Source organism: Syngnathoides biaculeatus, chromosome 4 (genome assembly GCF_019802595.1).
Source record: "Syngnathoides biaculeatus isolate LvHL_M chromosome 4, ASM1980259v1, whole genome shotgun sequence".
Lineage (NCBI taxonomy): Eukaryota > Metazoa > Chordata > Actinopteri > Syngnathiformes > Syngnathidae > Syngnathoides > Syngnathoides biaculeatus.
In genome coordinates this window covers 26,636,874-26,661,791 of record NC_084643.1, presented here as the reverse complement: position 1 = coordinate 26,661,791, position 24,918 = coordinate 26,636,874, and the positions used below count along the sequence as shown (strand labels likewise).

Genomic DNA, 24,918 nt, shown 5'->3' with positions numbered 1-24,918 from the left:
CCTACGGCCGATTTGAACAGAGACCTGAGACAAGATGTCTGACTGGGAAGACAAAGAGGAAGTGCATCTGTGTGTGCAGGGAAGTAAAAGAAGGCATCACGCGTGGAGAACAAACAATTTGCATGTGTGCGTTCGCATGTGTGCGATTGAGAGAAGAATGAAAAAGAGGGACAACAGGGACTCGAAGGAATGTGAATCTGTGGGCATTACCTACGATGGCGCAACAGAGTAGGTAAGGTAGAGGGAAGCAGGTAGTTAAAGTGCATTTCTCTTTATCAGTTGATATAGTATCAGTACTTTAAGTACAGAGTGTGAGTACTTTTGCCACCTCTGTACCTGACTAATCTAAATTGGAAGTAGTAATTAAAGTTCAAAAGAAGCAGGTTCTGGTTCTCTCACAAAGAAACGGAACATTTTCTCAACAGTTATTTGCACACGTGGAGGCATGCGTGCGACTCCTAATCTCAGGTTTTAATCCATGTGGAAGCCACACACTTGATGCTTTATTAGGTACAAACGAATACTTAGGACTGCAAATTCTATGTTGCATGAAAGCATGGAAAGCGCCTGAGTCAAATTGTCACTGGTTCAGAGAAAAATGCAGGGAATAAATGTGATTTAGATTGCTCAAAATAGGACTTTTGCAAAAATCTGCTTTTACTTTAAAACCAAGATCGGCATTTCTCCCTATTTTCTGACATGTTATGGACCAAACCAGTGACTGAATCATAATCAGTTTGTGATTTGTTTGCAGTGTTAGTCTGAACGATCCCTTTTTTTCCCAATACAGGGATGGATTTTTTTTTTGTCAGGTTAATCAATTAACCTTCTTCAAATGTTTGTTACTTGCAACCATAATGTCATTGATTTGACTACTAACCCAAATGGGTGATTACGGTCTTGCCCCAGTTAATTGGTTGGTTAAGTAAATTGCTAGCTGCGCGGTTACAGCTAGCCATGTGCCATGACTTATCAGAAGGAGACTGGAAGCGCGCCGAAACCGTTAACATGTAAAAACAGCCACAGTTTGACTGTGTAACAGAATTATCTCCATGCCCCTAGCCCCCCACACTAACCTTTCTTGAACTCCTCCAGCATGGAGTCCAGCTTGGTGTCATGGAAGACAAAGTGCACTGGGTGGTTGTAGAACTTGGTGATGGTCTTAAGCGTGGTACTATCATCCGGGTCGACGAAGGCCAGGTCCTTGACAAAAAGCACGTCCACAATGTTGGAACGCTCGCCCTCGTAAACAGGGATGCGCGTGTAGCCGCTCTCCATGATCTCCGACATGGTGTTGAAGTCTAGCACAGCATCGCTGTGGATCATGAAGCAGTTGCCGAGTGGCGTCATCACGTCCTCCACCGTCTTGGTGCGGAGCTCCAACGCCCCCTGGATCATGTTTAGTTCCTCCTTCACCAGGTCATTGTAGGGCTCCGTGACCTTCAGCATCTCCACCAGCTTCTCACGGTTGTAGACAGTGCCGATTTCCTGGCCCAGCACACAGTCCAGCAGCTTGCTGATGGGCCATGACAGCGGGAAGGTGAGCAGCATGAACAGCTTGGTGACCAGGATGGTGTTGGCACCTACCGCCAGGCCGTGGCGTGAGCACAATGCTTGGGGCACAATCTCTCCAAAGATCACGATGCCCACCGTGGAGGCTACCACTGCGCCCACGCCCGACTTGGTTAGGTCATCCAGCAAGATTGTGAGTGTGGTGTTCACCAGAACGTTCCCCAGGAGGAGCGAGCAGAGGAGGTAGTTGCCCTTGCGGCGGATGGGCTCGATTTTGCGGGCGTATTTCTTCTCCTTTTCAGTGCCGCAACTCTGCACGATGCGCAGCTCCATGGGGTCCAGAGCCATAAGGCCCAGGTTTAGCCCACTGAACATGCCCGACAGGACCAGCAAAAACGAGATGATAATCACCTGCAGTGGTGGAAAGAAAGCAAGTGCAAATGTGTGCTTATTGTGCTTTCTGACTGCCTCTTACTTTTTACAATCATTTGAAAACAGATAAAGACTAATGTTGGGGTGATTGGGATTTATAATTACATTTCAGGATCCCTTACAGGTGAAAATATTTTTGAGCTTTTGTAACATTTAAACATACATGTCCAACTGTTGAATGTTTTAATCTTTTACACAATAGTGGTTTGATTTATTTCCAGCGTTACCTGAATCAGAATTTGTATTTAAACCCTCTTCTTTATCTCGCAGTCATTGCAAAAGCTATGCCGTGTTTCTTTTTTCCTTTTCGTGTGAATTAGAGTGGCTACCCCTGTAGAATCGTTGACATTTAGAATTAAGACTTAGTATTAATATAGTCGTCATCAACAAAGGGGGACAAAATCTGAGGAAGACATCTTCCTCAGATGCAGTGCTGTGGAGGATTCTACATCGACTGACCGGAAAGAACCTCTTCCCTGGAGTAGCCTACCTGCAGCTCTTCAGTTCATTAAATGGACTTAAAGTTTTCTTCTAACAACAATTATACAGCACCAAATCTTCTGATAAACGTTGCCTACTAAGTATCAATTGCAGCCTGGTCATCTTGGAAGGGGCATCTATAATACCTTCTCAAGGTTTCTTCCTTTTTTGCACCCACATTGGATTTTCTCAGGATTTTCCCCTGTCCAGACAGGAAGCTCAACCAGGCTTTGCTGGTGATTATTGTGAACTGTGGTGATATGAAGCCCTTTGAGACTCTTTAGTGATTTATTAAATAGGCTTGACTTAGAATTAACTTGACGATGTGAGCAGTATATATATATATATATATATATTATATATATATATATATATATATATATATATATATATATATAATTTTTTTTTTTTTTTTTTTTTTTCTTTCAACTTTGTGCCGAGCAATCAAAACGGGTATGGTGTTCAACTGACAGGGACACTTTTTACTTTTGTCCTTCAGTACGGGTCACAGATTGTACCATTTCTTTTTAATGAAGCAAAAGAGTCGATTCAACTTTTCGTACTTTTACCACTCTTACCTTTTTACCACACAAGCATCGGTACTTCTGGTTAAGTAGACAGTGCGAGTACTTTTGATCACCTGTGACTCACCTGAAGCCACACGGGGAGCAGGGACTTCTTCACCTCCACCACGCGCACCCGGCCGTCCCGTTCGTCCAAGAGGGTCCACACGTCCGGGGGGTCCAGGGGGTCCCGCACGCATAGGGCGAACACCTTGACGACCTCGCTCTTGCGGAGTTGCTTGACGGTGACGGTGGCCAACCCGGACGTGTTGCGGTTACTCACACTCATGGTGCCCTTCACCACCAAGTCCTTGCTGTGTTCCGGGCACGTCCGATTGAGAGGCACCTCCACGGCGCCGTGGGCATCGTCCTCCGCCTCGCTGGAGTAAAGCTCGGTGAAGCGGACCAGCGCGGAGCTGTTCGGGAATAAGTGGAGCCCGTAGAACCGGACCAGGATGTCGCTGCCCTCAGTTACCTGGATCACCCCACGCTCGGTGGTCACGGCCGGCGTGTCGCTGCGTTCCAGCCGCATGCCGAGGATCCGCGTGGCTGTCCGCGGCTCTGCCAACGCCACCTCGGCCCGGACGCCCGCCGCGAGGTGAGTAAAGAGCAATAAAGTTCGCAGAAACCCGCGTCCGCTCGACGCCGTCGCCATGTTTGTTTCGCTCACTGACTGTCAACTGTGTAGGAGGAGGGAGGGCAGCGGGGAACTGACGTCACCCTTCTCGTTTGCTAATTTCCATATGTCGAAGCTGGCCAATAAGATGCTGTAACGTCACCGCGAAAACCTTGACCGAGCCGCCCTCGCCGTGAAGTTTTGCTTTTTAAACCCATTGGATTTTGTGCCGTGCTCCGATTATCTCCCATAACCCCCCCAAAACATGCACGGTAGGGGTATTTGGCCCCTCTAAATTGCCCGTAGGTGTGAATGTGAGTGCGTTTGGCTGGCGACCACTTCAGGGTGTACCCCGCCTTTCTCGCTCCCACACTCAGCCGGGAAGCGCTCCAGCACGCCCGTGACCCGAATGAGAATGACATGTTCAGAAAAAGGGATGGATGGGTGGACTAGGTGTCTGCAAGCACATAGCGTCATTTTAAATCCTCGTTGAAATAATAATACAGTACTGTACTTCAAATTAGTAATGGTATAAATTAATTAATGTCATTTACATAACTCAGCTAATTTGGGGGGGGGGGGTTGTCCCTACACTTCTTCTTCTTCTTCTTTTCCTTTCGGCTTGTCCCGTTAGGGTTCGCCACAGCGTGTCATCTTTTGGCATCTTAGCCTATCTCCTGCATCTTCCTCTCTAACCCCAACTGCCCTCATGTCTTCCCTCACCACATCCATAAACCTTCTCTTTGGTCTTCCTCTCGCTCTTTTGCCTGGGAGCTCCATCCTCAGCATCCTTCTACCAATATACTCACTCTCTCGCCTCTGAACATGTCCAAACCATCGAAGTCTGCTCTCTCGAATCTTGTCTCCAAAACATCCAGCTTTGGCCGTCCCTCGAATGAGCTCATTTCTAATCCTATCCAACCTGGTCACTCCGAACGAGAACCTCAACATCTTCATTTCTGCCACCTCCAGTTCAGCTTCCTGTTGTTTCTTCAGTGCCACCATCTCTAATCCGTACATCATGGCCGGCCTCACCACTGTTTTGTAAACTTTGCCCTTCATCCTAGCAGAGACTCTTCTGTCACATAACACACCAGACACCTTTCGCCAGCTGTTCCAACCTGCTTGGACCCGTTTCTTCACTTCCTGACCACACTCTCCATTGCTCTGTATTGTTGACCCCAAGTATTTGAAGTCATCCACCCTCGCTATCTCTTCTCCCTGTAGCCTCATTCTTCCCCCTCTACTTTTCTCATTCACGCACATATATTCTGTTTTACTTCTGCTAATCTTCATTCCTCTCCTTTCCAGTGCATGTCTCCATCTTTCCAATTGTTCCTCTGCATGCTCCCTGCTTTCACTGCATATGACAATATCATCTGCGAACATCATGGTCCAGGGGGATTCCAGTCTAACCTCATCTGTCAGCCTATCCATTACCACTGCAAACAGGAAGGGGCTCAGAGCTGATCCCTGATGCAGTCCCACCTCCACCTTAAATTCCTCTGTCACACCTAAGGCACACCTCACCATTGTTCTGCTGCCATCATACATGTCCTGTACTATTTTAACATACTTCTCTGCCACACCAGACTTACGCATGCAGTACCACAGTTCTTCTCTTGGTACTCTGTCATAGGCTTTCTCTAGATCCACAAAGACACAATGTAGCTCCTTCTGACCTTCTCTGTACTTTTCCACGAGCATCCTCAAGGCAAATAATGCATCTGTGGTACTCTTTCTAGGCATGAAACCATACTGTTGCTCGCAGATACTTACTTCTGTCCTGAGTCTAGCCTCCACTACTCTTTTCCATAACTTCATTGTGTGGCTCATCAACTTTATTCCTCTATAGTTCCCACAGCTCTGAACATCCCCTTTGTTCTTAAAAATGGGAACTAGAACACTTTTCCTCCATTCTTCAGGCATCTTTTCGCCCGCTAGTATTCTGTTGAATAAGTTGGTCAAAAACTCCACAGCCATCTCTCCAAATTGCTTCCATACCTCTACCGGTATGTCATCAGGACCAACTGCCTTCCCATTTTTCATCCTTTGTAATGCCTTTCTGACTTCCCCCTTAGTAATCATTGCCACTTCCTGGTCCTTCACTCTTGCCTCTTCAACTCTTCCTTCTCTGTCATTTTCTTCATTCATCAACTTCTCAAAGTATTCTTTCCATCTATTTAGCACACTACCGGCACCAGTCAACACATTTCCATCTCTATCCTTAATCACCCTTACCTGCTGCACATCCTTCCCATCTCTATCCCTCTGTCTGGCCAACCTGTAGAGATCCTTTTCTCCTTCTTTCGTGTCCAACCTGGTGTACATGTCTTCATATGCCTCTTGTTTAGCCTTTGCCACCTCTACCTTTGCCCTATGTCGCATCTCGATGTACTCCTTTCGCCTCTCCTCAGTCCTCTCAGTATCCCACTTCTTCTTCGCTAATCTCTTTCCTTGTATGACTCCCTGTATTTTGGGGTTCCACCACCAAGTCTACTTCTCCCCTTTCCTACCAGATGACACACCAAGTACTCTCCTGCCTGTCGCTCTGATCACCTTGGCTGTCGTCGTCCAGTCTTCCGGGAGCTTCGGTTGTCCATCGAGAGCCTGTCTCACCTCTTTCCGGAAGGCCGCACAACATTCTTCCTTTCTCAGCTTCCACCACATGGTTCTCTGCTCTACCTTTGTCTTCTTAATCTTCCTACCCACCACCAGAATCATCCTACATACTACCATCCTATGCTGTCGAGCTACACTCTCCCCTACCACTACTTTACAGTCAGTAACCTCCTTCAGATTACATCGTCTGCACAAAATATAATCTACCTGCGTGGTTCTACCTCCGCTCTTGTAGGTCACTATATGCTCCTCCCTCTTCTGGAAATAAGTGTTCACTACAGCCATCTCCATCCTTTTTGCGAAGTCCACCACCATCTGCCCTTCAAAGTTCCTTTCCTGGATGCCGTACTTACCCATCACTTCTTCATCGCCCCTGTTTCCTTTACCAATATGTCCATTACAATCTGCACCAATCACAACTCTCTCGCTGTCTGGGATGCTCAGAACTACATCATCTAGTTCCTTCCAGAATTTCTCTTTCAACTCTAGGTCACATCCTACCTGTGGTGCATAGCCGCTAACCACATTGTACATAACACCCTCAATTTCAAATTTTAGTCTCATCACTTGATCTGATACTCTTTTCACCTCCAAGACATTCTTAGCCAGCTCTTCCTTTAAAATAACCCCTACTCCATTTCTCTTCCCATCTACTCCGTGGTAGAATAATTTAAACCCTGCTCCCAAACTTCTAGCCTTACTACCTTTCCACCTGCTCTCTTGGATGCACAGAATATCAACCTTTCTCCTAATCATCATGTCAACCAACTCCTGAGCTTTTCCTGTCATAGTCCCAACATTCAAAGTCCCTACACTCAGTTGTAGGCTCTGTGCATTCCTCTTTTTCTTCTGACGCTGGATCCGGTTTCCTCCTCTTCTTTGTCTTCTTTGTCCCTACACTATTATCGTCAAATTTGTTTAGTACTCAATTCATATATTTTATAGTATTTTTATTCAATTTTATTCAATTTCCACATTTCCCACAAATGTCACTGCTTGAACTGAAATCTTGAATTTCTTTTTTTTTTTTTTTTTTTTTTGTTAAATACTAAATATTGAATGGGTACAATAGTAGGTACGCCTTCCCTTCTGAATTCGATACACTAGCTGAAAGTATGAAAGAAAAGTATGAAGTAAAACAATTGTTTGATTTTAATTTTGATGGACATTGTCAAGGAGACAAAATACGAATAATCAATTCCTAAATATTTAGTTTAATCAGTATTTTAAACATATTTTAAATTTCCTACCCCGTTATTGAACTTTTGATTGTTATTTAAGACTTGGATTAAAGAACAGTTTATTAATAAAATCATTTCCAGTAGATTTGCCCTTTATGGTTTCAAATGAATGTGTTTTTGATAAATCACCACATTAAAAGTCATTTAAAATCCCTACCCTATCACCAAGCGTTTCATCGGACAAAAACATAACGCCAGAAATGAGGGATGGCAAAGATTGGGTCACGGTTCCCTCTTGTGGTCAAGTTACACACTGGATACCTCATGGTGGCTTCACTTTTCGTCTTAGTGTTCATCACTTGTACATTGAACACTAAAATGAACATTCCGCCGTTGAGGTTTCAACAAAATGTGGTAAAATCATACTAAAACCTTGTTGTAGTTCAATTCGGACAACCATCATCATTTGTATGCACTAAATGGCAGAGTAGCAGAAGACACTTTTTTTAAAAATACAAATATGTATCATTAGAGAAATTAATTCTTGTCAGTCTATTGTTTGTGCACATCTGTGTCTGTTCAGTTACATTGAAGAAAATGAGTATTTGAACACCCAGGTAAATTGCAAGTCCTCCCATTTAAAAATCATGGAGGGGTCAGAATTTTTTTATCGTAGGTGTATGTCCACTGTGAGAGAGATAATATAAAAAGAAAAATCCAGAAATTACAATGTATGATTTTTTTTACGATTTATTTGTGTGATACAGCTGCAAATAAGTATTTGAACACCTGTCTATCAGCTAGAATTCTGACTCTCAAAGACCTGTTAGTCCGCCTTTCAAAGTCCACCACCACTCCATGTATTATCCTGAATCAGATGCACCTGTGTGAGGTCGTTAGCTGCATAAAGACACCTGTGCACCCCATACAATCAGTAAGACACAAACTTGTAACATGGCCAAGAACAAAGAGCTGTCCAAAGACACCAGAGACAAAATTGTACAACTCCACACAGCTGGAAAGGGCTATGGAGAAATTGCCAAGCAGCTTGGAGAAAAAAGGTCCACTGTTGGAGCAATCATTAGAAAATGGAAGAAACATGACGGTCAATCTCAATCGGCGTGGAACCCCATGCAAGATATCACCTCGTGGGGTCTCAATGATCTTTAGAAAGGTGAGGAATCAGCCCAGGACTACACGACAGGACTTGGTCAATGACCTGAAAAGAGCTGGGACCACGTTTCCAAGGTGACTAAGACTTCATGGTTTGAAATCATGCATGGCACGGAAGGTTCCCCTGTTTAAACCAGCACACATCAAGGCCCATCTTAGGTTTGCCAATGACCATTTGGATGATACAGAGGAGTCATGGGAGAAAGATTTGTGGTCAGATGAGACCAAAATTGAACTTTTTGGTCATAATTCCACAAAGCGTGTTTGGAGGAAGATGAATGACAATGACCCGAAGCACACAGCCAGGAAAGCCAAGGAGTGGCTCCGTAAGAAGCATATCAAGGTTCTGGTGTGGCCTAGCCCGTCTCCGGCCCTAAACCCAATAGAAAAGACGAGGATAAATACGAGACTGGCACTGGGCATAAATGGTGTCCCATGTAAACGAGCCTTTGTTGCAACACGGTACACGTCACATCTGCGCACGTAGGTCATGTGACTCGCAAAAATGGCAGCGCCCCTGAAAATTTGTAAGTGGCGATGAAAATCTTCTCAAAACACTATTAAATGAGAGAGGATTTGACATCACATTGTCAAAATAGGGTACATATTACATTGCCTATTGTATACACTGTTCATGGAAAGCACTGGATTTCCCCTTTAACGTTACATTGTGGCCTCAAACAGGTCTGGCCGCAGTTGCTGCCCCATGACAACATGCCCAGAGTGTCATGCTCCTGGATTCCAGCCCGGGCTGGGCGTGGCCAGCTAATCAGAAGGCACACCTGCGCCTCATGACCACTGATTAGACCCAGTACATATAGGACCCGGGGACGACAAATACTCCGCTAGATCGTTGTTCTTAATGCCTCGTTCCCGCACTCCTGTTTTCCTGACTTCTGCTCTCCGTGCACCGACCCACGCCTGTCCACTGACCACCCTCGTAAGCCCATCCGTACTAGTACTTCGGATTGTTTGGACTGTCTGCCTGATCTCAGACCTCGGACCGAATAAAGGTTTCCTCTGTACTGTCTGCTGTCTCTGGAGTCGTGCATTTGGGTCCACCCTTGAGCCCCGTTTCGTGACACAGAGGACTAGTCAATATGTGGGTTATGTAATTTCAAACATGGCTTCCCAAAAATAAGGTCATAATTCAGAGCGTCAAAAATGTGAACACTCATATGTTCTGAGTGAGAATCAGGAATGGTCAGTGTTTGGGTGTGGTGAGTAATCTTGCCCAAAAAATAGAATAGGATAGGCGTTGTGATGTTGTTTCACTTCAAAAGTTCTCAGGTGCATTTGCATAATGAGGAGAGGGTTGATTAAGTTTGTGTCAGAACCAGGGTCAATGACTACTGACATATGAATTTCTTGATCTGGAGAGCATAGTGTCACTTGAGGAAGTACATGTGTAGGATCTTTCTTAATGAGAATACAACTCACCATTCCCTTCCATTTGTTAGGGGGGACCAGCAACTATGACAAGACAGTTGCAAACGGAATGATCCAACTTCCCACAGTATAAGCACCGTCATTACATCAGAGGCGAGAACGTCACTGCATGGGTTTATGCATGGTGGCACTGACAAGTGGCTTGAGGCTGGTAACAAGGGATTTGCCTTTGGTCTGCAGGTCACCGAGGCTTGTTCTCCGAGCGTGATGATGCAGCTTCCTGTTGATCTCTGTCCAGTTCGCAATTTAAGAGCCTTTTATCTATCTTGATGGCAAAAGTGATGAGCGTGTCCAAGTCAGTCAAGAGGTCTAGTGGGACCAAATGATCTTTGATGGCGACAGACAGTCCTTGAAAAATTGCATTTTTTGCATGACTTGCATTTATGGTCATGACCAAATTGCACTTTGAGCACTGTATTCGCTTTACCCTTGCAGCACTTTTTTACATTACTCAACTGATTACCACGCATCGTGAACTAGGTCTAGAGCAGGCAGGATCCTCTCGGACCCTCCACATCCTGGCCACCAGCTCTTACAGCTCCTTCCGTCAGGAGAGCGATACAGACCAATGAAAGTCAAAAGTAGCAGACATTTGAACAGTTTTTTTTTCCCTCTGGCTATTAAGTCATTAAATTCTTGATCATCGAACCTATTATTTTTCTGCCTTGTGCCATGTTAGGACACTCACGCACACCCTGCTGGTCCAATCAGTATTAGTATGAGTAATATATATATTTTTTAATATTTATTTATTTTCCAGACCATACAATTTATCACTTAAACTGCTCCCTTTGCACAATTGACATTGTTAACGCATTTATCTATATAGATTTCACATCTTGCACGTCTTATAAGGAATATTTCCTATAGATAGAAATGTCTTGTTCCTGTTGCTATGTTGTTTCTTGTTCTCTGTTTTCTGTTCTGTATGTCGTACCAGGGCAGCACTGACTGCTGGGGGAAAATTCCTTGTGTGTTCTCCACACTTGGCCAGATGATTCTGATTCTCATTATTCTGCTCCACTGTTTATAAATGTTTATAATTAAACATACAGTACTCCCCATATACTATGGGGTTCTAAATAGCCAAAATATGGCATCCTTAAAGCTCTAATGACATGAAATGCACGATTTTTAGTATGATTTTAATTTAAACAATTAAAGAAAAAAAAAAAGCCGGAATGGACCCATTCACTTTTTCACCACAAAGCGTGATTTTGATGTATATGGCTTTTTTTAACTCCTGCCATGAATATCCTCTCGAGGGGTTTGTTTCGGAGAAGAAGCAGGATGTGACGCTATCAGCAGGAGCGCACTCAGGCGGTCTCGTGTGTTTATACTAGTTTTACCTGCTGGAAGGTAGCGCTTCGTGTTAGCCAAAATGCCAGCTCGTTGTATTGCTGGATATTGTCCCAACACTCGGGAAGATGGATTTACTTTTCACGTTTCCAAAAGACCCGGTTGGTCGTGAAAATTGGATTGCACAGGTGCAAAGGACGAGAGCGTTCTGGGTTCCAAATGACAGGTAGGCGCGTATAAAAAGCTACTAAAAAAATAGTGTTGTTCATCCGTTGGCGTTGTTCATCGGGCGCGACGAGCCACCACAGCCCAGCCGCGATGAGCTGATCACGGCTTCAGTCGGGGTGGCTCATTGCGGCGCCGAGCCGGGCTGCTTTACGCCGTTGTCGTTATTGTTGTTCATCTCGATTAACAACGCCGCCGACGATGGCGCACTCAGCCGCAAGCGACGACAGCGCCATAAAGTGGCCCAGCTCGGCTGGGCCGCCGTGGCTCGTCGTGCCCGGGCTGCGGCGTTGTCGTCGCTCGCGGCTGAGTACACTACATACTGTCTTTTTGTCGGGGAGTCTGTTGTTAGTTAGAAGTGATCCGCATATCACCTAAATATGGCTCGAAACGATAGAGTAATATTCACTTCTCTTCACTCGACTGTGAGATGTTCTCTTCTTCGAAAAGAGCTACCATGTCAGAAGGGGCGTTGGAAAAATCCGAAAATCTCTGTTGTTCCTCTCCCATAGCAAGTGCCAGTATGTGTTTTCAATGCCGAATGTACCAGTGTGACATCTGCTGATGACGTTGCAGGCAATATGGCTATCACTTCAATGTTGAGTGAGACATCTGCGACTTTGCGCATGCATGACACGCTCTCCGCTCATATTTATTTTTTCATATAAACATTGAAGTGAATGTTATATGTATTTTTCATTACAATATCTATTTTAGAATGTTTATAGGTATGTCACTTGGGCTTTAAACAATCATGTGTTTTCATCTGTGTGTAACAATACAGGAAAGGAAAGGCTGCAGAGCAATGCTGCAAAAAGGAAACTAGTAGAGTGAAGCAGACAATCAGATAAAATGGGACAGTTAGTGTGAAAAAAATTATATGTGTGGGTGTCAAAACATGATCTCAACAGTGTGATGCCTTTTACTTCTACACCATTGCCAAATACAAGCACAATAACAAACATATTGTTCAATTAATACATTTATGACACTGTAAATCATCTATCAGCATTATTACATTGGAAAAAAAAGTTTGTACTATATATAGTAGTTGTATAGGATCCCATTAGGTTGCAAAAAAGGCGGCACTGTGGTGCAGCTGGAAAGCGTTGGCCTCACAGTTCTGAGGACCTGAGTTCAATCCCAGCCCTCTCTGTGTGGAGTTTGCATGTTCTCCCCGTGCCTGCGTGGGTTTTCACCAGGCACTCCGGTTTCCTCCCACATCCCAAAAACATGCAATATTAACTTGACACTCTAAATTGCCCCTAGGTGTGATTGTGAGTGTGGCTGCTTGTCGCTAGGTGCCCTGCAATTGGCTGACAGCCATTTCAGAGTGTACCCCGCCTCCTGACCGCTGAGATAGGCTCCAGCACTCCCACGACCCTTGTGAGGATGAGCGGCTAAGAAAATGGATGGATGGATAGATGGATGGATGGATAGATTGTAAAAAGGTTTAAATACAAAATATCATTTGATATGATTGCATGTATTGTCTTTTCAAATCATTTCCCTTGATGGTTTAACTATATAAATTAATACTCAAGAGATAAGCAGCTTGGAAAATGTAATGTAATATTTACAACATAATTCATTTACATCATTTTAAATAATAATTTGTATCATTGTCAAAATAGTAACTATGTTATTACACTTATATTGTTCATATTGGTGGCACGATGGAACAGTATTGACCACACAGTTCTGAGGTCTGGAGTTCAAATCCCGGCCCCGCCTAAGTGGAGTTTGCATGTTCTCCCCATGCTTGCGTTGGTTTTCTCCGGGTGCTCCGGTTTCCTCCCACATCCCAAGACAAGCGGCTCTGATAAGGGATGGATGGATGCAGTGGATATGATGGGAAAGTCAACCTTTCCAACATGGCCGCCATCTAGGCACGACAGTAACCGGGCTGTTACAGCGCGTACTTGTGTTTCTCGTTTCATTATATATGGTGGTATCAACGAAATATGACTAGCGAGATAAGACACGTCTGTTTCTAATTGCATTCCATCATTGATGCTAAGATGGGGAGGTCATCGTCGTCAGTGCATTCCGTTAAACGGACGGCAACTCCTTAGAGTGCTGCACACAGTTCCGTAAAGCAGTACATTAAAAAAATGACTGCCAGGTAGGGGGCGGTGTTGACTCAGAATCAGCACACGCTTTGGCGTTGCCAATTAAATAGTAAACCTAAAGAAAAAAAATAGTTGAGAAATGAGCAGTTGCAACGTAATTTACATGTCCGTGCGGTGGGATTAATGAGATCGTCAACCTTCTCAACATTACCGCCGTGGGGTCATGCCAGTTAGTCGGGCGGCTCATGAGCGTTCAAGTGTCTCGTATCCTTATGCTGTGTTCTTATGCTGGTACCATACAGTGGAGTGTGGTTTCGATGAATGACTGATAAATTCGTCGACGTCTCATGCGCGATGACTGGATTCGAACTCTCCAAATTAAGTTCGTTGGAGTCACCTTTTTTTGGGTCGTCAGTAGCTGCGATGGAGGGAGGGACAAGAGAGGAAACAGAGGAGGGCTGAACATGAGAGAAGGGAGGTGGTCTAGTGGTGGGAGAGTAGCGGAAGAGTAGCGGTAGCAGAAGGCAAACCTTAACTCTTCAATGTGTCGCCAACAAGCGGGAGGACGTCATTTCATTCCTTAGAGCAGCGGCGCCTTCTCACCACGGGAGTCGAGGTAAATCGCCCACCGTCCCCGGTGAGCAGAATTATTTTTTTTTTTTTTTTTGGGAGGGGGGGGGGGGGGTTCCTGAAAGTCAAGTGGGAGAAGTTTTGAGAAAGAAAGTTGTCCTACATCAGGTTCTCGACACAATGCTCAAGCATCGGTTTCAGGGAAAGTTGTTGAATGTTAGTCCATGAACTGTTCGTTTCTCTAACTTTTTTTAAAGTCTTAATTGGTCAGCGTTTTAACACTATCTTTTAACGTGACACTGTAATATTCATGTTTTGAGAGGGTCCAATATTTTGCCGATGTCTCCGAGGGTACAGTTCCGTCCTATTGTAGGCTAAAATCTAAGCAAATTGGGCATCCATCCATCCATTCTCTCTCTCTCTCTCTCTCTCTCTCTCTCTCTCTCTCTCTCTCTCTCTCTCTCTCTCTCTCTCTCTCTCTCGCTCGCTCGCTCTCTCCCCATCTTTCTCTCGCTCTCTGCCTCTCTCTCTTTCTCTCTCTCTCTCTGTGGTCTCATATACAGCGAAAACAAGTATTTAACCCCTCACTAGCCTTCTGCCCAATTATATTCCCTAAGGTGCCATTGAACTAAAAAATTCACCAAACTTTGGGAACAACCCAAGTAATTCAGACATAAAAATGTGAAATGACACAAGGATAAAGTACTGAATATAAAGAAAGGGAGGTGCAAAAAGGCATGGAAGCCAAGACAACACCTAAAATCTATATCAATACCAGCACTCTAGCCACTTGTCAAACGGGTCCAAGCGAGATGGGACAATTGGCGGAAGGTGTCTGGTGTTCTATGTGACAGAAGGGTATTCGCTAGGATGAAGGGTAAAGTTTCTAAAACAGTGGTGATGCTGGACATGATGTACTGTGAGACGGTGGCTCTGAAAAAACAACAGAAAGCAGGACTGAAGGTAGCAGAAATGAAGATGCTGAGGTTCTCGCTTGGAGTGAACAGGTTGGATAGGATTAGAAACGAGCTCATTCGAGGGAAAGCCAAAGTTGGATGTTTTGGAGACAAGGTTAGAGAGAGTAGACTTCGATGGTTTGTATATGTTCAGAGACGAAAGAATGAATATATTGGTAGAAGGGTGTGCTGAGGATGGAGCTGCCAGGCAAAAGAGCGAGAGGAAGACAAAAGAAAAGGTTGATGGATGTTGTGAGGGAGGACATAAGGACAGTGGGTGTTAGAGAGAAGGATGCAGGAGATAGGCTTAGATGAAAAAGATGACATGCTGTGCCGGCCCCCCAACAAGACAATCCGAAAGCAAAAGAAGAAGACTACCACTTGTCAATACAAATAAACAGCACATATGAATATCAGGTGGTTCAGTTCTAATTGATGGCCTAAAAAAGGTCTCATTGCCAAGATGTGAGTCAAGACATCTCATGACAGGTAAGAGCAGAGCGCTGTTTCAAGACCATTGCAAACTAAATATTGTAGAAAATAACGATCACACTGGATACAGGTGCATATCTTAGATTCTGACTATTGCAGTGAGCAAGGTTGGGGCCATAATACAGAACGTAAGTGGAAAGCCAGTCACACCACCATCAATTTGCCTCAGTCAGGTGCTCCTCGCAAGATTTCTGACAGAGGAGTACAAAGAATAATCACAAAAGTTGTCCAAGAGACAAGGACCACCTCTGGAGAGCTTCAGAGATACCTGGAATTAGCAGATCATGTTGTGACAAGGAAAACCTGTATCCACACTCATCACGGAAGAACCCATTGTTGGAAAAATAGCATGTCAAAGCTCATTTAAATTTTGCTGAGGATGATTTGGACAAGCCAGTGAAATACTGAAGAATAATGCACACCACGTTTGGTGGTGAAATGGCACTGCATAGCAGCCTAAAAAGACAATACCAACAGTGAAGCTATGTGGTGGGAAGATGAGGGTGTGGGGCTACAGTTCGGCAAATGGTGCTGGTAAACGTCACATTATTGAAAGAAAAATGAATGGACGAATGTCATTTTAATTAATTCCTTCATTCATTCATTATCCATACTGCTTCTCCTCACTAGGCTCGCAGGCATGCTGAAGCCTATCCCAGCTAGCTATGGGTGAGAGGCAGGGTAGACGCTGAACTGGTTGACAACAAATTACAGGACACATACAAAAAAGCAAGCATTTGCACTCACATACACACCGACAGGCAATTTAGAGACTTCAATCAACCTACCACACATGTTTTGGGGATGTTGGAAGACACAGTTGGAGCTAACCCACACAGTTACATGAAGAACATACAAACTCCACACAGGGGAGGCCGAATTTGAGCCCAGGCCCACTGAACAGTGAGGAATATGTGATAACCAGTCTACCACTGTGCTGCTCAGTTCAATATATTTTGAAAAAAATATATATAGTTATAGAATGGCGGCATGATGGTGCAACTGCAAAGCGTAAACCTCAGAGTTCTGAGGACCCGGGTTCAATCATAGCCCTCCCTGTGTGGAGTTTGCATGTTCATTCCGTGCCTGCGTGGGTTTTCTCCGGGCACTCCGGTTTCCTCCCACATCCCAAAAACATGCAACATTAATTGCCCCTAAGTGTGATTGTTAGTGCAGCTGTTTGTCTCCATGTACCCTGAGATTGGCTGCCAACCAGTTTGGGGTGTACCCAGCCTTCTGCCTGAAGATAGCTGGTATAGGCTCCAGCACTCCCCTGGCCCTTGTGAGGATAAGCGGCTAAGAAAATGGATGGACGGATAGTTGTAGAATCCATACCCTGTAACTGACATGTAGTTGACACTGAAGTACATTTCAGTACATTTCAAATCTGGCTCTAGTTTCTCTTAGTTTAAAAATAGTGGGGGTTGTACATCACTCCTTTTTGTGATTGTTGCTTAATTTTTGATTAATTGATTTTGTTTCATCAATAAACAACACCAAATAAACTAATAATCAGATCCTCATTAGCAATTGAACAATATTTTTTTTTCTTTAAATTAAAAAAAAAAATCTATAATTGTTAATTTAATAACTAAAATGTTGATAGAAAATTAATTCTAAAACTATTCAATAGTGACAGCCCTATCTATGTTATAAGACTATCTTTTATCGTGACAGACCGTAAAAGAGCCTAGTAAAGCCTAGTTAGTAAAACCTGTAACGTTTTATAAAGAGGAATGGTATCAAAACAAGACTGTAATTTGTCTAAAATGTCAAAAAGAACTACATTTAGGTTCGTTGAAAGGCAAAGATAATTTTTGGAACAATTCAGACATAATTCTATGCTTAATGAGGTGATACTGTTCACAGTAGTGTCTCATAACTCAAGTCTTTCATTGACATTAAAAGGCTTATAAAGGTCATTCTTTTGAACTTCAGCGAATGAATGTAATTATTCATTCACAGAGGTCAATTAAAAGGTCACGGGTTTAATCAAGTAAGATGAGACGAAGCTCGATGGCTCAAGTGAATTATTCAGAGCTCAATTGTTTGTGTCTCCTTGTGCTGCACTCCTGAGTATGCGACTGAGAGTTGCCATTGCGGGGCTGAGATAACGTCAGAAAGTCAAAAAAAAACATTTTTGGGTCTGTCAGTCTAACTTTGTTACAAAAACATTAAATGTCTTGGAGACTCATGTTTACAAAAACACATATTAGGTTCATTGAAGTGTAAACTAAGGTATCTTCAATGTTTTTGTACTTTAGGTACTGATTAATATTGTATATGGAACTTGCTTTGTCATCGGTTTACATTTTTTAAGCCCCACTATTTTTGTGGAGTGATCCAAAATGCATGCTTGGTTGGTGGATTTCCCAGAGGTGGACTCAAAGCAGAATCAGAATTAATTGAAACGTTCCTATCTGAACAGAACCGGTAGTGAGCAGGTGGAATGAATCACAGACACTGTGTTTGGGGACTTGTTATTATTAGTTTGTAGATTTGATGAAAAAAAAAGAGCTGCTGATAAAGAGCTGCTGTACAAAAGTGAGTTTAAAAAGATGTTGCTGCATTCCTGAAAGGTCAAAGCGTAAGGTTATTCCATCAAAGGACATTGTGTTCTTTTTCGACTTTTCATGGAAACGAAAACTTTGTCCTGTACAAAAAAGGAACTTTCCCCCCGAAAGACACCTTTTCACTCCATTTGCTATTAGACGTACTGCAGGAAATCCAAATGCTGCCTTATCGGTCACTGTAGACCATTGTTAAATGGAAGTATGGCCACTTTCTCTTAATTCTGGATGACTCACCAAAGGAATGTGATCTGAGTTTATGTTCACATCAACAATCTACTCAAAACAGGAAATGTTTTCTTTGTCAAAATGTTTTTTCATATGGATGACAGAGGGGGAAATAACTTTCCAGAATTGATAAAGAAACGACAATGGTGGTGATTTCAAGTCCAATCAGGGACTGAAATACCCAGAATTGTATCGCAAAATGCGACATAAAATAAATAAATAAATAAATAGATTAAGTTCACCGTTTTTGTAAATAAAATATTTCTACTACTAGTTTTTTAATTACCGTGAGTCTGATTAATACAAATTCAACTGTGTTATTTTGGAAGAAAACAAAGTGCGGAAAAAGTCACTTATTTTTATTCAGAGTATTTTGGCTATGATTGTACTTGCTGTACCAGTTTTTCCTTGAAAAGAGATGTTTAAATGGTGTTACAAATATGAGGAGGTCCATTTGAAAAAAATGTCTCAACTGTGAAGAGTTCTTGCTGGATCCAATGTTTGAGAATCCTAGTTCCAAACAGGGCGGCACGGTGACACAGCTGGAAAGCGTTGGCGTCACAGTTCTGAGGTCTCGGGTTCAGTCCCGGACCCGCCTGTGTGGAGTTTGCATGTTCTCCACGTACCTGCGTGGGTTTTCTCCGGGCACTCCGGTTTCCTCCCACATCCCAAAAAACATGGAACATTAATTGGATACTCTAATCGCCGCTAGGTGTGATTTTGAGTGCGGCTGTTTGTCTCGATGTGCAGCAATTACAGTTGGGAAATTCACTTCCAGAACATCTATCCATCCATTTTCTTAGCCGTTTATCCTCACGAGGGTCGCTGGAGTGCTGGACCCTATCCCAGCTGTCAACGGGCAGGAGGCGGGGTACACCCTGAACTGGTTGCCAGCCAATCGCAGGGCACATTGAGACAAACAGACACACTTGCAATCACACTTAGGGGCAATTTAGAGTGTCCAATTAATGTTGCATGTTTTTGGGATGTGGGAGGAAACCGGAGTGCCCGGAGAAAAGCCACGCAGGCGGGTCCAGGATTGAATCCGGGATCTCAGAACTGTGAGGCCAACGCTTTCCAGCTGATCCACCGTGCTGCACTTACAGAACAATTTGTTTGAATTGCCATATTCTTAAAAATCTGCAGGCTCGAGACTGCGACCAAATTGGTCGCATATGCAATCTTTTTCTCATTAGAAATTTCGATGCATTTGCGCGACTGCATGTTTTGATGTTTGAAAGTGCCCCCCCTCACACACTCCAATCTCCTTCTCGTCTGTCTGTGTGTTTGTTTTTTCGGTCTTTAAAGGACCCAAGCACAGCATCTGGCAAGCCACGTGTCATTAAGTGTGTGTGGAATTCCAGTCAAAAGGCACATTCCTGGTCCAACACGTGAGGGATATTTATAGCTCCAGCAGTGACTTCACCTCAGTGAGCAAATGCTCCAAAGGTGGGAGGCCACCTCAAAATATCCTGAATAATCATCACATTTTCAGAGGAATTACTTTGACACCTGAAGGCAGCACAGGGTTTCCGTCCAGGTCTTTAATTGCTCTACAATGTCAACACAATTTTGTGATACAACCACTGCACTGAAAACTACACTTTAAAATGAAAATGTCTGTACATTTCGCAACAAACCTTCTTTAATTTACTTGCATCCGGTCATGATGAACATCCATGGAAGATTTTGTCAAATGGACACACTGTTGCCAGATGGAAATCATTTCCTTACACTTTTTTCTTTTTTCCTCCATGGTCTGCCCACATTGTTTGACAAAAACAAGTGTCGCACATCTGTTGAGTGTTTGTGGTGCAAATTTAGTGTCTTGAAAACATGAAAATTACACTTTCAGCCCAAAATGGTGGACGATTTGTGTTTCACAACATAGATTCTTATTAGATTTTTGTGCATACTGTCCTGATGACAAAATGTTTGTGGTGATTCATCGTTTCTCCTCAAATATCATTGCTTCAAGGGTTATAACACTGTTAGTGTCCATTCTAATCGTGAGCCCGTCTATTGCGTTTTGCATTGTGTGTACTATTAAGCTTGTGAAAGATGAGTTGTGTAGTTGTTTTAAATACACCTGTATTTATTTTGTGTTCAGATTGACCGTAAACTGCCTCTGCTGCCACTGTTTTTTTTTTTGTTCAACTATAAGTTTACATGTTTATAATTTCCGCAATGTGGATGCTAGTTTTGTCACACATCTGTGGCATTTCCCATTATGTGTTAGCATTAAGCTATCAGACTTTCAGCAGAGTCTATTTGCTTAAGTGTAAGTCTCTGTTTATGTTTAGTTTTACACTACTCTTGAATTCATAGTGGCATTAAACAGTTTGGGGGCGCTTTTTTGACACACTGCTGCTGAAGTGACTTTAGCTAAGTAAATCGCAGCCATACAGCGGTCGTATATTGAATTTTTGTTCGTAAGTCAAACCAAAAAATGATATGGAAAAATTCTAAAGTTGGGTCACTCGGTCTCGAAAGGCAGCACTATTTAGCTGAACCAATAATAACTCACCTGAAATATGGCCCCCATTGCTGGTAAACTGGTGATTTGATGAGATCCTCAGTCTGTGGTTTGATCTTCTCGGCAATGCCAGGACATCCGAGACCTGTTCGCAGATATGTTAACATTGCTGCTTTTCCGCAGACAATGACTATGACGATGATGATGATGGACTAATAGCAGAGAGAGGAAAAGAAAATGTCATTATTTGGTCTCAATTGTGTCAGGAAGAAAGAGCGAGGTAAGTTTGATGAGGCTTGCATTTTTGTATTATTTTTTTCTTTGAATGAATTGTCATTAATATTTGCATTGTTTTTCCCTCCGATGTCAGAGCTGGAGAGGAAGCTCAGGGCTAATGACCGGGAATACAATCTCTCCTTTAAATATGCTGTGAGTGTCAATCACTGTATATTGTTTTGCTTTTTCTTTTGCTTTTTTACTCCAAACAGTTACATAAACACCAAGAATGGCGACCTGATGTTTGTTTACTTTTTGTGGGCAAGGAAGTACTCCAGCTGCTGATCACAACCACCTGGACACTGAGGGTCTCACTCCCACTGCCTCTGAGCCTCCACCCTGGTTAAACATTTGCTATTGCCTTCTCGATGAACGAAACAGCTAGGAGGAATCCCCTTTGCACAAAAGCAATAAAAAGAACATCTCGAACTATTCTGCCACCTCTAAAATAAATAAATAACTAAAACTAAGTTGATGGGACGTCTGTAGACGCAATTTCCATGTCATATTAACAATGTCCTAACAATTATTCATTGTAACTGCTGCTTCAGACTGCAGAAATAAATTCACAAATCCATCCATGAATCCATTTTCTTATGGTTGGTAGAGGTTCGATTGTGGGGGCAGCAGCTTAAAACGGAAGCCAGCCCAGGCTGTTCCCAGCCTAGCTGAGACACGGAGTCTCTCCAACATGTCCTAGGTCGTCCCCAGGGCCTCCTCCTTGTGGGATGTGCCTAGAACACCTTGACAGGAAGACATTCAGGGTGCATCCTAATCAGAATCCCAAGCCAAATCATATGACTCCTCTTGAGGGGCTCGACTCTAAGCCCCTCCTGGATGATCAAGCTTCTCACCCTATCTTTAAAGCCCGGGTGTCATCCCTATAAACATTCTAAAATAGATATTGTAATGAAAAATACATATAACAGTATTCACTTCAATGTCTATACGAAAAAAAAAACGCGTCATCCATGCATAAAGTTGCCCAATTGAGTGTCCTTCGAATCCAAGTGGTCGCCATATTAGTCGCGTCCTCTGTCCTTGACGTCATCGTCACTTCCGCCGTTGAAAACGTGCAGTGCCTGCTACTACAGAAGCCGAACAACAGAGATATTTGCATTTTTCCGACGCGCCTTCTGACACCGAAGCTCTTTTCGAAAAGAACAATAACACACAACCGAGTGAAGTTACCGGGGCAATTTTACACTATTGTTTCGAGCCCTCAGGGCAATATTACACTATTGTTTCAAGCCATATTCAGATGTTATCCGATCACGGCCAAACTGCATCCCGTCCAATCCACTCCCGCGGCGGAGATGAGCCATCACGGCTCATCGCAGCCGGCCGGTGTGGCTTATGACAGAGCCGAGTCGTGCTGCTTTAGCCACAGTCGAGGCGTGGCGCTATATGCGCGCATGCGACTGAGTAACGCATTCTCGACTGGGTTCTTCAGAGCCGCCCCCGTCGGAAAGCCCGACGCGCAGCCTTCGCACAAGCTGTGACCGCTGACCGAGGCGCCTCAGCCTGTGTTGCTGAGTTTTAGTGCCGTGGTGGAATATAAGGAGGAGGTGGAGCCTAGCTATGTTGCTTTTAGGGGTATGTTCAAAGTCGCCGCAGTACTCGATGAACACAGAGACATTGTTGGCTGGGCGACGCGCACATCGACACATTTCATACGCGGATATTTTGTTACGTTATGAGAGAGACCGATTAGGTGGCCCGCCCCAAACTATTATTTTTTTTAGTAGCTGTATGCGCACATCAACACATTTCATACGTGGATCTTCTACTACGTTATGAGAGAGACCGATTACATGATCTGCCCCAAACTATCTATTTTTTTCTGAGCCGTATACACACCTACCTGTTATTTGGAACCCACGAAGCTCTCGTCCTCTGCACCCGTGCAATCCATTTTTCACAACGAACAGGGTCTCTTTCAAATTTATGAAGGGTAATTCCATCCTCCCGAGTGTTCAAGCAATGTCCAGAAATGCGATGAGCCGGCATTTTGGTTAACATGAAGGAACAACGAGCTACCTTCCCGGAGGTAAAACTAATGGAAACAAACGAGTCCACTAGGGGGTGCCTCTGTCCTGTACGTCACTTCCTGCTTCTTCTCGAAAACAAATCCCTCGAGAGGATTTTCATGGCGGGAGTTACAAAAAGCTGTATATGTCAAAATCATGTTTTGTGGTGAAAAAACACATGGGACCATATTGGCTGTGGGTTTTTCATTAATAATATACCAAAAATCATCCGTTTGACGACACTTGACCTTTAAGGAAGGTCCCAAACACCGTGAAAAGTAAACTCATTTCGACTCCGATTTTATTCTTTCGGTCCGACCCACAGCCTGTCTTTATGGGTGAGAGTAAAAATGTACATCGAATGGCAAACTGAGAGTTTGGCCTTTACCTCTTCACTATGACAGACTGATGTAAAGTCCACATTAGTTCTAGATGCTGCAGCATCGATTCTACCTAGCAATCTCCTGCTCCATTTTTCCCTCATTGGTGAACAAAATCCCAAGATACTTGAACTCCTTCACTTAGGGCAGGATTTCTTCCCTGATCCTGAGAGAGCACATGTCCCTGTCTGACTGAGGATCACAGCCTAAGATTTGGAAGTGGCGATTTTTGTCCCAACCGCTTCACATTCTACTACGAACCACTCCAACGAGAGTTGGAGATCATGGATTGATGAAGCCATTTGTACCACATACTCAAAATCAGGATCGTAATACTGATGTTAACAAACCAGACCCCCTCAACACCTCTTCTACGCCTAGAAATTCTGTCCATAAAGTTAATGAACAGAATCGGTGACTTAAGGGCAGCCTGGGCGGAGTCCACCTCTCGCTGGAAACAAATTTGACCTACTGCTGGCAATGCAGACCAAACTGACACTGGGCGTACAGGAAAAGGAGAATGTGCGTCAGAGTCCCCAGATGCTCCTTATTCATGGGAATTTGTGGCTGTGGAATTGAGTTCTTCAAACTATTCAGCCTACCGACTCTCACACCCTGGCAGTCAGATGTCATTCCACATCACTAGAGCATGGAGCTGTAGCCGCGGATCAGACTGTAAAAGTTCCAGTCTTCATCAGTCGCACAGCTCACCATGCACCAGACCCTCTTATTACATCTTACAGATGGTGGGACTACAAAGTTGTTACACAACGCTAAAAGCTTGCCGTGTGCTTTCTCCCTGCCAGATGAACGCCATCAAGACCTCCAAATACAACTTCTTCACCTTCCTACCTCTCAACCTCTTTGAGCAGTTTCAGAGGATCGCTAATGCTTACTTTCTGTTCCTGCTGGTGCTTCAGGTATGCCAGGAGTGCCATTCTCACAAATGCTCCTTACTCCTGTTAGGTTTCGCCCTCTAACCTGTTTAGGCACCTAGTTGATACTTGATATTGTTCATGCCTCATTTTGTAATTGAAATTTTATTTGGAAATTTTGGCAAATTTTTCATTCACAACGCCTGTTTTGGGTGTCGAATTTAGATATTTCCACTTCACAGGGAATTTAACATTGCTAAACTTGCTCATTTATTTTCCATAAGGTCATTCCTGAGATCTCATCACTTTCCTGGTTCACCACTGTGGTGCCTCTTGTGCTGGTCCTGTCCGTATCCGCCGCCAAAGATGCCACTGATGACATTGTAAGCGCCTCACACCTTTTTAGTCCTTCTAATAGGAAAAGGATCGATATTTGGCAAC

The 24,918-nt window shown here is 43.7% G+C and overlaps 2 protein-coding genes across 8 annotated transcripts in view; one reads left to right on the top strand and one right to left on the bottom strand.

The window, feature by feature from the left end:
• Positions 1 to 3,702, bottom strand: part of LOC133499319 (metal transporter CNNM4) — a 45,979-nt gene extending 42,277 nt beyond the window's left edge. For all 4 annotated transcript variants that reach the window (XM_061817214.1, XM_061817216.1, XM_061817215.1 and 1 more), the window contains exons 1-2: positions 3,076 to 3,702; positions 1,077 to 1,923 (exon numbers count right to left, since the gene is read on the bottom strand). In XM_061817214.1, coding sequence (XP_061673198.1) covers positions 1,077 to 1,923; positions 3,076 to 3,642 — 1,414 coding nt within the window. In that variant the 5' untranslated portion in view covers positions 3,643 to 3,702. The remainder of the gene's footprint in view (positions 1 to 1,076; positions 1,924 to 3,075) is intronic.
• A 10,421-nt stretch (positions 3,703 to 14,123) lies between these two features.
• atp8b5a (ATPase phospholipid transporting 8B5a) overlaps positions 14,124 to 24,918 on the top strand; it is a 34,906-nt gene continuing 24,111 nt past the window's right edge. The window contains exons 1-6 of one of the 4 annotated variants that reach the window (XM_061816210.1): positions 14,124 to 14,240; positions 19,749 to 19,889; positions 21,100 to 21,196; positions 21,287 to 21,345; positions 24,409 to 24,522; positions 24,762 to 24,860. In XM_061816210.1, the coding sequence (XP_061672194.1) occupies positions 21,154 to 21,196; positions 21,287 to 21,345; positions 24,409 to 24,522; positions 24,762 to 24,860 (315 nt within the window). In that variant the 5' untranslated portion in view covers positions 14,124 to 14,240; positions 19,749 to 19,889; positions 21,100 to 21,153. Of the gene's footprint in view, positions 14,262 to 19,748; positions 19,890 to 21,099; positions 21,197 to 21,286; positions 21,346 to 24,408; positions 24,523 to 24,761; positions 24,861 to 24,918 lie in introns of all 4 variants that reach the window. The other 3 variants (XM_061816212.1, XM_061816211.1, XM_061816213.1) reach the window with 3 other exon arrangements.